The sequence below is a fragment of the Psittacula echo genome (genome assembly GCF_963264785.1).
Source record: "Psittacula echo genome assembly, chromosome: 1".
Classification (NCBI taxonomy): domain Eukaryota; kingdom Metazoa; phylum Chordata; class Aves; order Psittaciformes; family Psittacidae; genus Psittacula; species Psittacula echo.
In genome coordinates, this window is record NC_137735.1 from 108,895,477 (window position 1) to 108,911,676 (window position 16,200).

Below are 16,200 nucleotides of genomic sequence, written 5' to 3' on the forward strand. Positions count from 1 at the left end.
ATAAACCTTTCAGTTCTGTCCTTACTCAGTGAAATGAAACATGGAAATGAAACATCTTTGCTCTTACCTCTTGCTAGTTCTATACTCAAGCATTTGCAAGTTGGAATTGCACTGGAAAAATGAGAGTGGTTAATTTTGATGGTGTGGAAAAGCAGGGGAAGGTGACATTCTCAAACCTGCTGAAGAACACTAAATTGATTTTCCTTTATTCTTTTTTAAATGGGTAGCCATGCATCCTTACCCATTTCTTGATTCTTGTCAATATTTATCTATCTGTTAACTTATTTTCTTCCCCTGGAAGGCAACGGCAACAGCAGCAGTTGCACTTTTGGTTCCACTAAAAAGACACAATCTTAGCAACTGGAAAATGAGCTAGAAGTAAATACTCAGAGTTTTTCAGAAAGTGTCAGAGTGGTATTTTTGCAGAACTCATTAGTTTGAAAATCAGGGCTAGATGCTTCAGTGGGCTTACATACTAGCATAAGAGTCTATCTATGGCCTGTTTTTGACAACTTTCTCTTCTTTTTTCCCCTGTACCTTACCATTTGGCGTGACTGGTCATTCAGCACTGTATTTTAAATTATCAGGAACTCGAAATGGAGTGGTCAGCTGTGGAACCTAGATAGCCTTTAATGCATGCCAATATTGACCAAATGAGCCTTGCCCTTATCCTTTGTGCTTCTTGTTTATTTCCTGTTTGGTATCTTTCATGTTTCTGTTTTGTTCTTAAAAAAAAAACCCCAAAACAGTCATCTCTCACAGCTTTTTGTAGTTCTTTAATCATGTTGCTCTGAATGGTTTCATTTCCAAAATACTGCTTGTGGTTTATATATGAAAAATAAACATTTTAAAACATGCCAGGAAAGCGTGAGGGAACGGTAGATTTTTACTAGACATATATTGTAGCATAGTGAATATCCAGAGCTCACCCAAAGCATTTGGAAAACCATTGCTCAGTTTTATTGCCTATAAACAGAGATCTTTTTTGCTGTCTGGACAACAAGTGTGGAGACACAGGATTGGTTATATGGATTTCATTGTAATGTGACTACAGTTGGACAAGATGTAGCTTTTAAATTGTATCCTGCAGACTCTCAAACACAATGGCTACTATATTTAAACCAGCAGGACTAAGGAAGGAAAGTTAATCCTTCCTCTCATCCCACATCAATGCCCTCTATATTTATCTCTTGAGGAGAATGCATGCTGTTTTGTTGGGGATTTAGTTGTTGATTTGGTTTTGAGAGATTTTTGAGAGCAAATGCTATAAATTATTACGCTTCAGATTTTTGCACGAGTCATATGTGATGGGCTGGTTTACGTGGAATGAGAGAGCAAGTGGTTATAAAGCTTAAACCATTTTACTTGTCATACAGAGTCAAAACATCCTGAACTGTTAATAGGTGACATTTGTCAATTTAAGTTCATATTAGCTTTTCTTTCAAGGGAGAGGAAGTGGGAAAGAGTGGTTCCTGAATGGACCCACAGTCCATGGGGTGCTGAACGTGCCTCAGTTGCTTGGCAGAAAAGAGAATTTAAAAATCTGCACTTCCATTTATTTTTGTATTTGGGGTTTCCTTTTGCTTACTGCTAGGATAATTAAACTACTTCTGTTTTACAGCTTAAATAAACCAGACACTAATTTAAACAGACTTTTTTTAGCCAAATAAATAAAGGACAGCCCTGATCATAAGAGTTGCCAGTTTCCATGTGTGATTTTTGCTTTGTCTGTTAGGCTTTTTGTATGGAGGATTGGTGCCAGTAGTTTGCTGCCACTGTTAAAGTAAAAACTGTAATTACCTTGTCAAAATAATATTTATAGTATTTTCGGGGAATAATTGTGGGAGTGTGACAAATATATTATACTCATCAAACTTTTATGTAAACATAAGCATGAGTTTCTTATTTGAGTTATTGGTGCTGGTTTTGGCCTTTGTGTTTTTCCAATCTGTAAAAATAATATTGGGATTTTCATGGTCTTTGTAGCATTTACAGAGTGTATGCCCTAACAATCAGTTGATACATTATCTGGTGGAAGTAAACTGCTGTTTGCACTTGTATTGGGATTTTGGTTTCATGTTTCCTTAGCTTAAGAAAATCCTGTGTTTTTGTTGAGTTTCGCTATCCCTTAATTATTATAGCTCAGAGCATTTTACTACTTTACCAAACAGGAAAGTTTTAAGTAATTGGTTTGTTCTCTTGGTACCACTTGGGGTTGGTCAGGGGTAGTTTTTTTGTTTGTTTGTTTGGGTTTTTTTGTTGGGGTTTTTTTGGTTCCTTTGTGTTTAGCTCATTGAGTTTTTTATTTATTGTATTTTTTTTTTTGTATTTGATAGCAAGTTTGAGTGCTTTAGAAAGGTGACTGTGAGCGTCTTCCAGAAACATCTGTGCTAGGAAGTACAATGTTTTCTAACAGCAGACAGTTACCCCTTTGCTAGTTAATGGTGCAGGCAGGACTCTAGGCATTCTTGCTGCTGGGCAATGGTAAGTTACCAGATGCAAAAGTGTCCTGGTTCCTCCCTACACTGCAGTTCGAAGTTTACAAGTGCTCTGTCGGTGCTGTGTTTTGGTGAATACTGCCACAGCTTTTGAAATAATTGTCTTCAGAACATCTACAAAAGGATTACAGCCATGCAAGCTTCACCCTTCCTAGGCGTGTCAACCTGCTGCCATCTTCTGTAGGCCAGAAGGTTCTCCTGGTGGTCCTCATATTTTCGTCCAAAAGCCATTAGAGGCTGTGGAAAGACTCTGATTTGGGTGGGCCTTGGTTCAGGTGGTTGTTCCAGGTCTTTGGCCTTTGGCCTTTTTTTCAGAAACTGCAAAATAAGGAACCAGCTTTTATACCTCTTTCAGCTGTCTGCAGAAGGAAAAGAGCCAAACGTGGACTAAGATGAGTCAAACTGATAAGTTATCTGGAGATAGCTAACACTGAATTCTCTTAACTCGTGTGTGTGTAGTATTGCCCATGTCTGCAGCGGTCAACTGTTGGTCTGTGCAATGCAGGTCCCACACTTTGAATCTTGTGCAGTGTGTACAGGCACAATTAACTGTACCTTGCAGGGTTAGTACAGTAAAACATATTTATGTGATTCAGCAGTAACTGTCATTTTGAGTAAATGCCAGTGTTACCATTGTTTTCAGCCTGACGTGTCTGTGTCACATGCACGGCTTGGCTGTGACTTCAGGTATTAATATGGAAATTTAGACATGCCTTAATTTTTATTTTTATTTTTATTTGTTCTCATTTTATCTGGAATGGAGTGAGTTTTGAGGGGTGCGAGTCCAGATCCATTGAAGAAGAGCAGCTTTAGGACAAGGGGCCCTATTTAAATGCAACATTTTCTTAAAGGGGAGGGGAGAAGGGGAAGAATGACAGAGTGGGGCTTTCAGCAAAGCCTAGATCATCATTACTAGACCCTTGATAACACAAGCAACTGTACTTGTAGGATCTTGTGTCCAAATACAGTAAGCTCCAGCTTGCTGTGTTTATCCTTTGTTAGTCCTGTGGAAGACTCCCCTCTTGTTTTAAAACCATTTCCTCACTTTGGTCTAAGTGTCCTACCAAGTTTGAATCTCAATAGTGGGATCTTTTCCTACCTTGGGCTTGATTCTCTACTTTAGTCCTGTTGCTTCGGCAGAGATTGGCTGATTTAAGCTATGATGAGCTGAATTATTTTATTTACTGTGGACTGTGAGCATAAAAATGTATTATTGCAGTGGCTTGTTGAGGCGCAGTCTGAACTACAGACCAGATCCTGCCTAATGAGGTTCACCTATCAGATACTGGTGACATGGATGGCATTGGAAGCAGACTTTGAAATAGTGACAAAAAGCTCGTACTTCCCAACAGTTCGATGTTTGTTGCAGTGATGATCAAAACGGTTCTTTTCATGGTGTTAATGGAAATGGTTTTTGATTTCTGTAAGGGGAGACAGGTGTTGACTGGCTCAGAGTCAATATAAATAATTTTGCTTCAAGGAGAAAGACTAACCGGAGTTAATATCCTTAAGTCATAGCAATTAGTAGGTCAGTGGGCTGTCTTGTAGGTTTCCCTTTTGTTGTTGCTGGTACTGCTTTTTAGGCAGTATGTATAGCTGTTTTGTTTTGTTCTTCCTGCTGCAATTTGAAGGCTTTCTAGTACAGCCTGCCAAGATGTTGCTGATTTATGACACATGCATAGTGGTTCTATAATGTGGACTGATACCCACTTGGAGCACAAAGAAAATGGGAGTTTGCTGATGTCTATTTAATTAGAATAGTTTCTGGTTACTTTGGTTGAAGCTTGAAATGAACAGTAATGAATGTTATTTCCGTGGACCTTTACAGTGTTCTGTAAGTCCTTTCCTTCCTTCATTCCTTGTTCTTTACTGTCTGCTGCCCTACAGGCAAATAATGTCAACAAGATTCATACTGAGGCAGGTTTCTCATCTACATAAATATATGTGAATCAAATTTGCAGAAATATCTGTAGACTTAAGATGGTCACCAGTGGTTTACTGTGATGGTGTAAAGGTGTGTGGAAATTACTGTTCTGTACTGGATAGAAAATGTATTCCCTGCCTTCGGGTGGAAAGGCTTTTGGTTTTGCTTTGTTTTTGCTTTGCTCTGACATTGCGTGCTGAATCGGCAGCTGCACAGAGAAGCTGTGATGTGAGCAGAACCCTCATCTTTCTGATCATCTTACCTTGCAGCAGCTGCTCTGTGGCTGTTTCTAGCTTCCATCTACATCAAAGGCAGGAAGAGGAACCAGTCTTTATCTCGTAACATTTTGCTAGGCTTTCACCAGAAATGAGCAGACATCGATGGGTTTTGCCAGTTACATACCATCCCTAATAGATCCTGTGGTTATCAGCAATGATGGGCATAGTGCAGGTTGCATGATTCTTCCCTGTTCCTCCTCCACCACAGCTTCTCTTATGGCTATCATGGAGGAGAAGAGATAATCTTTACAATAAATGTATCCTCTACATTATGTTCTTACAGGACTAGGTGGTTTTTGTTTTACTCAGCAGGGATGTCAAGATCATAAAATCAAGGTGGGAAGCATGAGGCAAACAAACCTTTTAATTCAGAAAGCTTCATGAAGACAGGGTGTCCTAAAGGTAATGTAGGGAGAAGAAGCTTAACTGTTTTCATGTGTACTGAGAGAAAATGCCCCTAGCAAAGAATCTCCCGCAGAAGCTGGAGAGTGCTGTTACTCCTTCCTCCAGGGAAAGTGAAAATGGAAGGAGGATGCAAATGAGGTGGAGGAAGATTCAGGCAAGGAGAATAATGGGAGGCATCTGCTCTGTGGGTAAGTTATCATCTGTTTGGATAAAAACAAATGATAAAACATTTGAATAAAATAGTTATAGTTATGTAGAAGTTCACCATGGCATTCTCTCGTCCTTTTGATTATTATTGCCATGACACAACTTCCAGACTCTGGTTAATGAGCATTGTTCTGGTGGAAAAGGAGAGTACTGTCTGTAACCGTGGCTTTCTGGATGCCTGCTACAAGACATTTTTTTTCCATTCTGCAATATACTTTTTTTGCTAGCAGTTTTGGGCTTGAGGAGAAATGCGGTGTGCCTGTCTTTCACTTTCCAGTTAGAATTTTAGGGAATATTGCCAGTGCAGAAAGGAAAAGTTACAAATTTGTACTAGGAGACATCAAGTTTTTTTCCTTTCTTCTACCCTCTGGGTGTACATTAAATGTGATAGCCAAGGAACCGTAACAAGGCAATGAGTAGCTGCCTTTATAGGTGTAAAAAAAAATGCAGTGCCCAAAATGTGGATACTGTTGGATGCCCCAAAACTATTGCTGTTTATTAATGGGGGAATGCAAGTAAACATCCTGAATATAAGTTCACTTGTGGATTTCTGTCTATTGCAAAAGGACCATGATCCATTTATTAGCCAGGTACACATTATAAGTGGCCCAAAGTGTGTGGGGGGAAAAGTCTAATATCCTTTCCACAGGCTTACAGAAAAAGATCATTTAGCTTTTCTAGGGAAAATATAAGCACTGTGGTGGAAATTTTGGTTTAAATGAAACAACAGCCACACTATGCCATCAAAAATAATTGGAGAAATTTGCTCATGAGCTTGGTTAGTGTTTTACACGTTAATCTTTTTTTTTTTTTGACCTATACAAGGTATCATGTAGTAGTTGTGTCATATGGTTAGATACCACGAATAACGCATAGTGGGTGGCCAGTCCTCCTTGTTATTTTTCTTGGTTTCCTGGCATGGTTTAAGTCCAGGTTGAGACTCCCCAGTACTTCAAACTTGCTGATTTTGCTACAGCAAGGTCTTTAAAGAGACATTGTCTGTTAGATTTAGGCTCAGCTTCTAGGTTGCTGGAAGAAAAAGATTTTTACATTCTAACACATGCAGGAAGCTTATAAATGCAGTTCCCAAGTCTGCAAGCACTTAGATGTGTTTTACTTTGCATAGGAGAGTAATTTAGGCATGTGTTTTTGCTGTTTGTGGGGATATAACAGGAGTACCATTTATTATGCCTTTAGACTTTAATAGATAATTTATTAAAGGAATTAACACACTTAAGATGTTTAGTTTCCAAAAATGGTGCAATTAAAATACCAGAAGATAAAGAGACTGCCCCTGTTACTGTATTTAATAACTATTCCTAATGCTGTATGAATTGGAATCAATATGAAACTGATCTCATGCCAGGCAGTGGGCTGTAAAACTGACTTTTTTCCTAGTAAATGCACAAGTAAGGTTGGTTTGAAAAATTTTTTTTTTTTTAATTTACCATTATAAGATCTCATTAGAACTACATTTGCATGAGAGGCTAATTTTATTGGGTGGTCTGATGGTTTCTTCTAGCTCCCTTCTAATCCACTTGTAACTCTACAGTTCTAATGGCATGGTGGGGATTTTTCTTGCCTTTCAGTCAAATTCTCCTTTTAGTAAGAACAAAGTGTTTTGCCTAGACATTTATCTTCCAAGAACAGAAGGGTTGTTCAGTCAGTGCACATACTGTTCTGTTAATATTAGAGTTGGCATTTCTGAAGGGAAAGAGAAAAAAATTAAAAGCATTACTTTCTTTTGGAGGTGGAGAAGATGAGGAGTGGGAACAGAAACTTATTAAACACAACATTCTCGGTATTCCACAGATGGTAAAAATGGGTTACTAGTCTGCACTACAGCAAGTGCAGTATGATCAAGGCGGAAATATAATCGGTAGCTAGACGTTCATTTTATTTACAGAAATAAAATACTAAGCACTATTTTAATAACTTTAAATGACATAGCCCGTATGTGCATTATACATTCAATTTGAGCAGTCTAGACAGACTGTTTTCCAAGGAAAATACATTTTCATCAGTATTTGTGGTATGATTCATGGTGGTGAAGAGGCAAATAACTCTTTTTATGACTGGAAGTTGCTTTAACTTGCAGCCACAAGGAAACAAGTCAATGACCGGATGATAGTGGTGGAAACTAGCATTTTATAGTAATAGAGGTCTACACCTTCTGCTGAGTTGAAGGTTTTATTTTTCCAGGGATGGCAGTACATCACAAAACATTCTGACATTGTTTACAAACAACCAAAGGTGATCTGTGTAATGGCTTATGGTGTACAATTAAGATTTACAAAACTCACAGCTGATTTACAAGATGTGCATGCTGTTGGGAGGCTGTGATTTGATCGAAGTACTTGTACAGCTTCAGACATGCTTTGATTGCATTTATTTTATATCTCTATGTAACTCCAGTAAAGGCAGAGGATTACGCTACCTCTGTGCTGTCTACCCCAAATAAAAAGCATGAAAATCTCTTTTTATGACTGTTGTAAGCCTCTGCAGCTTAGGCCAAAGTGATTTGTGAGCAAGTTCATGGGCTCCTGTTCTTCCCTAGAGAAATTGTAGTAAGAGTTTGACAGATAAGTCTGATTATCTCCCAGGAAAAAAACTCATGTTCTGTAAGTAGGACATAAAAATGTGTACGAATATGAACATTTAAATAATATACATAATAATATAATAAACCAAAATAGACTGCACAACATAATGGTTGTGTATAGCAATTTAATGAGGAAAAATACTGGGGGGGGAGGGGGGGAAGGTGTGTGTGTGCGAGGGTGAGAAATTGCAGTTAATCTTGTTAATAGAGGCTTACCAGCAGTAAGCTCTTCTAACTTTGTTTTCTAATTTTCAAATGAAAAACGCACACTAAAGTTTGGTTCAGATAGTGTGTGATCAAAAGAGATTGAAAGGAACAAATGGAGCTGTGATTTTGAAGGTACTGAGCTGGTGGAGTACGTTTAAGGCATCTTCGTGCAGGGCTGTAAGAATCAGCTGCCTCACTTGTTGCATGGGTGGCATTGAGCAACTCTAAAAGATCGGTTTACATGTAGACAAACATTTAGGTACCAGAATTTGTTAGAAAAAGAGTCGTTGTTTCCCCTGTATGGGTTGTCTTGTGGTATAAAGAGGTTGTTTTTGTAGAACTTAGAAAATTCTCTGTAACCCACTGTAGGTTCATTGTGAAAGCTGAGTATTTGCATTTGCTAAAGAACGTGCTGCCTTTGTAGTAACCATTGATATCTCAAAGGGGGAGAAAAGGTCTTCAGCTCTTATGGCCTATCTGTGTATCAAAAGTTGCATCTTAGTACATGTAATTCACAGTGGTTGACCATCAGGTTAAAAATAGCCTTGTTGACCACACACAGTGTAACTTTTTTTAAATTAAGGTTTAGCTGTGCTGATAGCTACAGAATTATTTGTTAAAGTCAGTGCTTACAGACACCAGCAGGTAGGGAGTGGATTTAAGATGTTAAATAAGTCAGTCCTGCGGAAAAGACATTTTTTAATAATTATGAGTAGTATTTCCCACATACTAGCTAATGCAGCTGGAAAGAGTGGCTGGCAGTTATTTTTAGCTTCATAAAGATCCATACATTTTCAGGGAAAAAGTTTTAATAGTTGTCTTCTTATTTTCTTTCTTTTGTTTCCTTTGCTTTTCCTTCCCCTTTTCACAAAGCATAAGGCTTATTGAGTGGATGGCAGAATGGTTTCAGCTGGTATACTGTGCAGTGAAGTTGGTTTTAATCAGCTTTTGGATTTTTCTTGCTTTTGCTGTAAGGACAATTACATTGTTGGAGAGAAGAAAAGCAGTATCTGTATTCTACAGATTCCTACGCATAGTTGAATCATAAGTTGCAGCAGTCGAATTCAATAGAGTTAAAACAAAAACAAAATAGAAGCATGGAAATTGAATGCTAAGAAGAGACTTGCATAGCTGGGAATGCAGTACTTCTATTGTGGCATTTGCATTTTTTAACGCATGTATACCTTACTGTGAATTAATAATTCTAGTTGGACTTTTTTTGGTGGTGTGTGTATCTTTTTTTGGAGCATAAATACCGAAGTGTAGGTTTGCAGTGTTCATATCAATATTTCCTGTCACTTGTAATAGCCTAGCACCAAGCCACCAATTTTTTCTGTCATCGTCTGTTAAATGGTGGGAGAGAAACATTGCATGTAAGATATTTGTATACTTCAAGCCCATCCGGTTTATATTTGGGGTTGGGGGAAAGTGTTTGGTTTTGGGTAGTGCTTGATTGGTTTTGATGGTTTTTTTAAGTATAAGGTCACAGGTACTATTGTGATAGGATTCAGAGAACATGCTACGATTAGCTACTCTACTTGTGGTGCTATGACTTTTAATGCTGTTTGCCCCTATTCATCATACACTTCCCATCTGTGACTTCTGGGTATGGTACACAGATTTATAGCATCATTTGGGTCAGAAGCAATCTTAAAGATCATCTACTTCAAACCTCTCTGCCATGGGACACCTTCCACTAGACCAGGTCTCTCAAAGGCCCATCCAGTTTGGCCTTGAACACTGCCAGGAATGGGGCAGACACAGCTTCTCTGGGAAACGTGTACCAGTGTTTCATCATCCTCATCATTAAAAATTTCTTCCTTGTATCCAATCTAACCCTACCATCTTTCAGTTTACAAGTGCTGCCCCTTGTCCTGTCTCTACAGGCCCTGGTAAAAAGTCTCCAACCATCATTTTTATAAGTCTTTATATATTGAAAGGCCGCAATACGGTCTCTTGGGAGCCTCCTCTTTTCCAGGCTGAACAACCCCAGTTCTCTCAGCCTTTCGTCATAAAGAGATGCTCCAGCCCTTTGACCATTTTCGTGGCCCTCCTCTGGGCTTGTTCTTACAAGTCCATGTTCTTGTAGTGGGGACCCCAGAAATGAGCACAGGACTCCAGGTGGGGTTTCACAGTATAGGTTGGTCTAGCTTGTTGGTGAAGACCCTCTTGTCTCACTTGGCCAGGTGAATCTCATCAGCACCCAGCAGACCTGGCTTCTCAAAAGTAGATCTGTGATCATATAAGCTGAAGCATAAATATTCACACTCTGGTATACAAGCCATATTTGTCCTATGTCATTGACCTGACATCACACTAAGTACTTTGAAATGAGTTAAATTTTGTGTAATATGAATTATTTTGGTTTTTCTTTTTGTAAGGACAAGGAATTCAGACGCTGCAGAAGCAGTCTAACAGTTGCACTATAGTTGTGACAGAATTGATTGGACAGATTGTGAGCTAGGTCCTGTTGTATCTAATCTGTATTCCAGGAGTACTCAATTACTTCAGGTGTTTGTAGATTCACATCTTTTGAATTGCTGAGATTCATCAAGTGAGATTAATTGGATGGGAAAATGTTGCATTATCAGAGCATCATCCTTTTTTGCTTATTTGTGAATAGATACAGTATCTTTTGTCTGTCAGATTAAATGCTTGCCCATATATTGATTTGCACCTTCCAATTAAAAGAAAGATGTTAACCATTACTGGTTGAAATGGCACTTACTGGCACTTACAGATGAAACTGTTTTGTTTTCCATGGTACATCCACAGAATCTTGACCTTTTCCTGGATCCTTGTTGCTTGTTCAGGACATTGCAATTGAACAAGGGCAGTGTTAGTTGCTTTCACAAATATTAAGACTCCAGTGTGTTAATGGAGAATTTGTAGCTATTTATTATTGTACTGCAAATGTGTTCATAGCGTTTGATCTTTGTAACATTAAAGGTAGCAACTTCTTTTAAAAGATCTTTAACTTCTCCCATTCCCCCTCCCTTCCCCCCCCCCCCCCCGACTGTAGGGGTTTTTTTTTGACAACATAAGCTCTAATAACCAAAGAGTAATTGATAGCTGCAAAAGGTCAAGCGAATTTCAGGTAAAGATCAGAATATAGTCAAGCAACCTCATGTCCTTAGAGAGATCTTTCTCATAGCAGAGCAGGTGAAGAGTTCACCAAACACCCTATTCCTAGGATTTAGTGCTTTGTTGGCTTTTTCTAGGAGGGAAGTTTTTCCATAAAATGTCTGCTAGAACAGTAGCGTGCCCATGCTTGCTGTCCTTCAGAAAAATTCTGAGTCAGCAGGATGGGAACCAGATGGATGGGAGAAATGGAAACATAATGACAAGCAGAAAGTAATAAAAAAGAGCAGATGTTCAGGGGGACAGAATAGCATAAAGGAGAATATGATTCAAAATGCATTATGGAGAGAATATACATACTGCAGGCTTAAAAAACATATATGGAAAAAAATTACTTACTATTCCCTAAGCCCAAGCGACCTCATTTTAGACTTGCTTCCTTTTTATCCCAAGAGGGCATATGCCCAGACCTCTGTAGGAAATCTGGCTACCAGCTGGCCCAGCACCTTTCAAAGAGTCCTAATTTTATATTTGCAGACCCTGGCAGTATCAGCCACCTCCATCTGTAATGGGCTGCTCATTGTAATATCTATCAAACTGCATTTTAACATTTAATATTAAGTTTCTTTGCCAACCTATTAATAAAGGCCAGGTTTTTGAGAGCTGTCAATAGGGCCAAAAAAAGTGTTTTAATTTTGTGAGGTCTGTGGGTTCATGCTTTTGTTTTTCATGAATTTACACCTTTTGACAGACTCTAGGTTATTAATCTGTATGATGAAATAATATCTTCCCATATTTTAAGTCTGTATTGAGAGGAGGCTGGAATAAATCCTTCATGGTAATAGTAAAAATCTGCCATATTAAATTCAGTGTTAAAATCAGTGGTAAAGTTACTTGGAGTACTGGCGTTTTTCTGGGATAGAAGTCAGAAAGTACTGAGCACATCATCATATTGTATAATGACTTGTCCAGCTAACCAGAACTCAATGTGGGTAGAGAGTGAACAGATTCAGTTCTCTCGCTCTGGCTGTACCTGCTGCAACAAAATTTGCAAGCTGTTTCTGGCCAGCATAGGGAGGGTGCCTGAGGAGCTCTCTTAAGACCAGGCAAAGCTGCTCTTGCAGAGTTCAGGTGATGACAGACGACCTATTTGTTAATTTAATAAGGGGAAGAAAGCCACCTCAGATCTGGAAGAGGCAGAATGGCCACTGCCCTGCGGCAGCCACTGGTTCAGCATGGGTCTGCTTCAGTTTGTGCTAACTGTAGATCCAGTCTTTCATTGATGTCAGTCTGTCTTAAACCTTGACAGAATTAGTTAATTTCTGTAATCACTAGTAGCCAGGTGTTTGATCAAACCATGTTTGATATTCCTATAAGTTTGGGGAAAAAACTGAATTTGTTTTGGGTGTAATACTTGAATACTTCGTAAAATTGTTTGCATTGGAAGAGAATAAGCAAATATGCATTGAGAAAATGCAGTGAAATACTTCACCCTAACCTTAATTGAGATGGATTCTGTAGTATACAACCATGATGCTGAAGTTTGTCATTTATTTGAAATTTATTAGTGTTTCTTTGAATTCCTGTTAATATATATTCTGGGTTTTTTTTCAGCTCTTCGTTGTAGCCTCCAGTTTCTTGGAAACATTGCAGCAGGAAATGGAGATTCTCAGAATAGCATTTGGAAGTGTGCTTTCCCAGATCTCTTCTTGTAAGCATGGATGCAGTGGTTTTTTTTTTTCTCCTAAGTAATTTCTGTGGTTATATTCAAATCTTTTCTACACGATAGTTGTGCCTCTACTAGCACCGTGAAGCTTTGAAAAATAATTTTGGTGAGAATGGGATGGTTGAGACCATATCCTGTAGTTGGTTTTTTTGTTAGTCAACTGCAGAGGTCAGGACCTTTAAAAACCTGCTTGCTCTAAGCTAACAGTAAATTGATTTCATTTAACAGAAATGGGAAGAAAACTTCTATTTCAAATTAGAAGCTTCAAACATAAGCTTTATTTAAGAGGTCTTTTTAAGTAGTTATACTCATCTGGTGTCCTCAGCATAAGAAGGACATGGAGCTGTTGGAACAAGTCCAGAGGAGGGCCATGAGGATGATCAGGGGACTGGAGCACCTCCCCTATGAAGACAGGCTGAGAAAGTTGGGGCTGTTCAGCCTGAAGAAGAGAAGGCTGCATGGAGACCTCATAGCAGCCTTCTAGTATCTGAAGGGGGCTTACAAGGATGCTGGGGAGGGACTCTTCGTTAGGGACTGTAGTGATAGGACAAGGGGTAACGGGTTCAAACTTAAACAGGGGAAGTTTAGATTGGATATGAGGAAGAAATTCTTTACTGAGAGGGTGGTGAGGCACTGGAATGGGTTGCCCAGGGAGGTTGTGAATGCTCCACCCTTGGCGCTGTTCAAGGCCAGGTTGGATGAGGCCTTGGGTGACATGGTTTAGTGTGGGGTGTCCCTGCCCATGGCAGGGGGGTTGGAACTAGATGATCTTAAGGTCCTTTCCAACCCTTACCATTCTATGAGTCTGTTATTTCCAAGAACATACCTTTTTCTTCATTCACTTTGCTGCTACGCAGACCTGCCGGTATCTGTGGATCAGGTGGAATCTACAGAAGTGACATAATCTTTGTATCTTCTGATAATTCTGCCTCCCTCCCAGCTTCAGCAGAATACCTTCCTGGAGGTTCGATTACATATGTGTAATGAAATATTACATACATGATTGTGTGCTGACATATGACAATATTGTTGATGTGTTTGGTCATTTTTTTGCAGTAAGCTAGTAACAGAGGCACTTCCATTCAATTTGATAATCATTCTGACTGTGTTTTTGGAGCCTACTTGTCAGTACTGGATGGAGAAGTACCTTATGATAATAGAAGCAGATGATCATTAATATGGTTTCAGCCAACTTCTAGAGCTCCAGTTAATTTCAATTTAGCATTAGTTTTGTAAATTGCCTGTTAAGTTTGACCTTCAGCTAGAATTTGGGTGGTTTTCTTTGCAGATAACTTCTATCCCTCTTAGGCAATAGTGAACTCATAATTTTTTAAAAGACAGCAAAGAAAAACAACCTGGCAAGCTGAATGCCACTAGTTTGTTTTTCCAGGTTCATTTGTAACTTACTCTCTAAACTTCTATTTTCTCTTAAAGGACATGCCTAACATACAGTGATAAGAAAATTGTTGCCTATTGTTGTATGGTCCTGTTCACCTGCCTTAATTCAGAGAAAGTGAGAGAACTACTGGATCCTGGGAACTTGACTGTGGCTCTTCATGTCCTGAAAGTCTACAAAGAGCAGTTGGAGTCTGAGTGGTCGTACGTATCTTTAGATTTATTTCCCGCCCCCCTCTGAATTAGGTGTTTTTCTAGTGTAAATCTCTGTATTAAAAAGTAAAAATTTGTGATACTACTAAATAGTAAATGAAAATCTACTTAGAAGTTAGTAATTTGGTACAGATGTAACTTTCATGATACTTTCACTGACCATTTTGATTGCTGCTAAAATAAGACTACATTTTCGTTTAGGATATAGACAGGAATTTTAAAATCATGGGGGGTTTTCTTGTTGTTGTTGTTGAAACAGGGTTCTAGAATCACAGAATGGTGCAAACTAATTTATACTCGTGTGCTGGTTTGTGTGGATTTTTGAAATAAAGTTAACACACAATATAGTCTTACAGACTTCAGTTATTGGGTCATGGTAGGAAAACTTGTATGATTACTGCTTGTGAGTACTACGTAAAACATGGGTGGGGTTCTTTGTTTTTAACAGATCAGTTGTCTAGTGCGACATGCGATCATTTTTATACCAAGACAGAGAAGATGTTTTATTTGTGAATATTGCACATTTCATTTTCATAGTGTTAACAGCACCCAATCAGTGGTCTTACTCCATTGAGTTTGTATGTGTTTTGCTAGTGGCCGTTCTTGTAAATATTGTTGTCAGTTATGCATTTGAGAAACGTTCTGCCTTGCGTCAGCAAGGATACACATTCTGTTATTTTTTTATGTGATGCATTTCAAGAGGATAAAAGTTTGTATTTTCTTGTAGCATTCTTTTGAAGGTCATGTTGAAATTGAAAATTGAATTAGAAAGATTTGTCAGGGTTTTACTAGTTACTTGGAAAGTCTTCAAACAAAATTAAGATGATCAAATGCTGAGCAACTGTAATTTAATAGTTTGCTTTTGTTCTGTAAAATGACTTCAGAATTGGTTGGTGGCTGGGTTTTTTTTCATAACCAGGTCAATTTGCTTAGGACATAAATAGTTTTCGAAAAGCCGCGTTTCAGGATCAGGCAAGCAGATTTCTGTTTCAGAAGTGACAAACTGAGTCTTCAGTTTTGGCATCTGTCAGTATAAATACATGTGAAAGATTGCTTTTCAGATAATTATCTTGATTATCCTTCATTTTCTTTATCTAGCAAAGATATGCTGAAATGCATTTTGAATGAGAGATGAAAGCCAGGGAGAGCTGGAAGAGGTGGTCGTGGTGTTAAATTTATTTTTTTGAAAGTCATTGCAGAATAAATGGAGCATCAAAATAAATGCCAAGGTATTAATTTCCCTGATCTTTCCAGCCTGAAGTGCGTTCTGTTGATGTTACTATGAAGATGTCTTGCCTCCACTATGGATGTTTGATGTGGGTGGAAAATGGTCTCTCTTCAGAGTAGTCTTGAAACTAAAAAGGAGCAAACTTCTATACAAGATGTAGGACCATGATGAAGGAAAAGAGATGGGTAGAGAAGAATAATCCTAGTCCTGCTATAAGGCAGTTGCAGAATGTTTGTCCTCTAATTCCTGTCAGAACACTGAGTTCCTCAAACAGGGAGTATGATATAAAAAAGCATCGGATTATCATCCATGCGTTAAGAAAACAATATATTTGATTTTCTTTCATAGTATTAAACACTGGTTAGTTAAATCTCAAAGCTTATTATCAGTTTTCCCAACTGAAAGAAAAACCAATGACTTTGTAGTGTAAGTTTCT

The 16,200-nt window shown here is 38.5% G+C and overlaps 1 protein-coding gene across 1 annotated transcript in view; it reads left to right on the forward strand.

Annotated features, from left to right (window-relative positions):
- The window catches only part of ATXN10 (ataxin 10), a gene marked incomplete at both ends in the record, with an annotated part of 107,696 nt that overhangs the window by 14,698 nt on the left and 76,798 nt on the right, over window positions 1-16,200 (forward strand). The window contains 2 exons of the mRNA XM_080609836.1: window positions 12,817-12,913; window positions 14,363-14,527. Coding sequence (XP_080465962.1) covers window positions 12,817-12,913; window positions 14,363-14,527 — 262 coding nt within the window. The remainder of the gene's footprint in view (window positions 1-12,816; window positions 12,914-14,362; window positions 14,528-16,200) is intronic.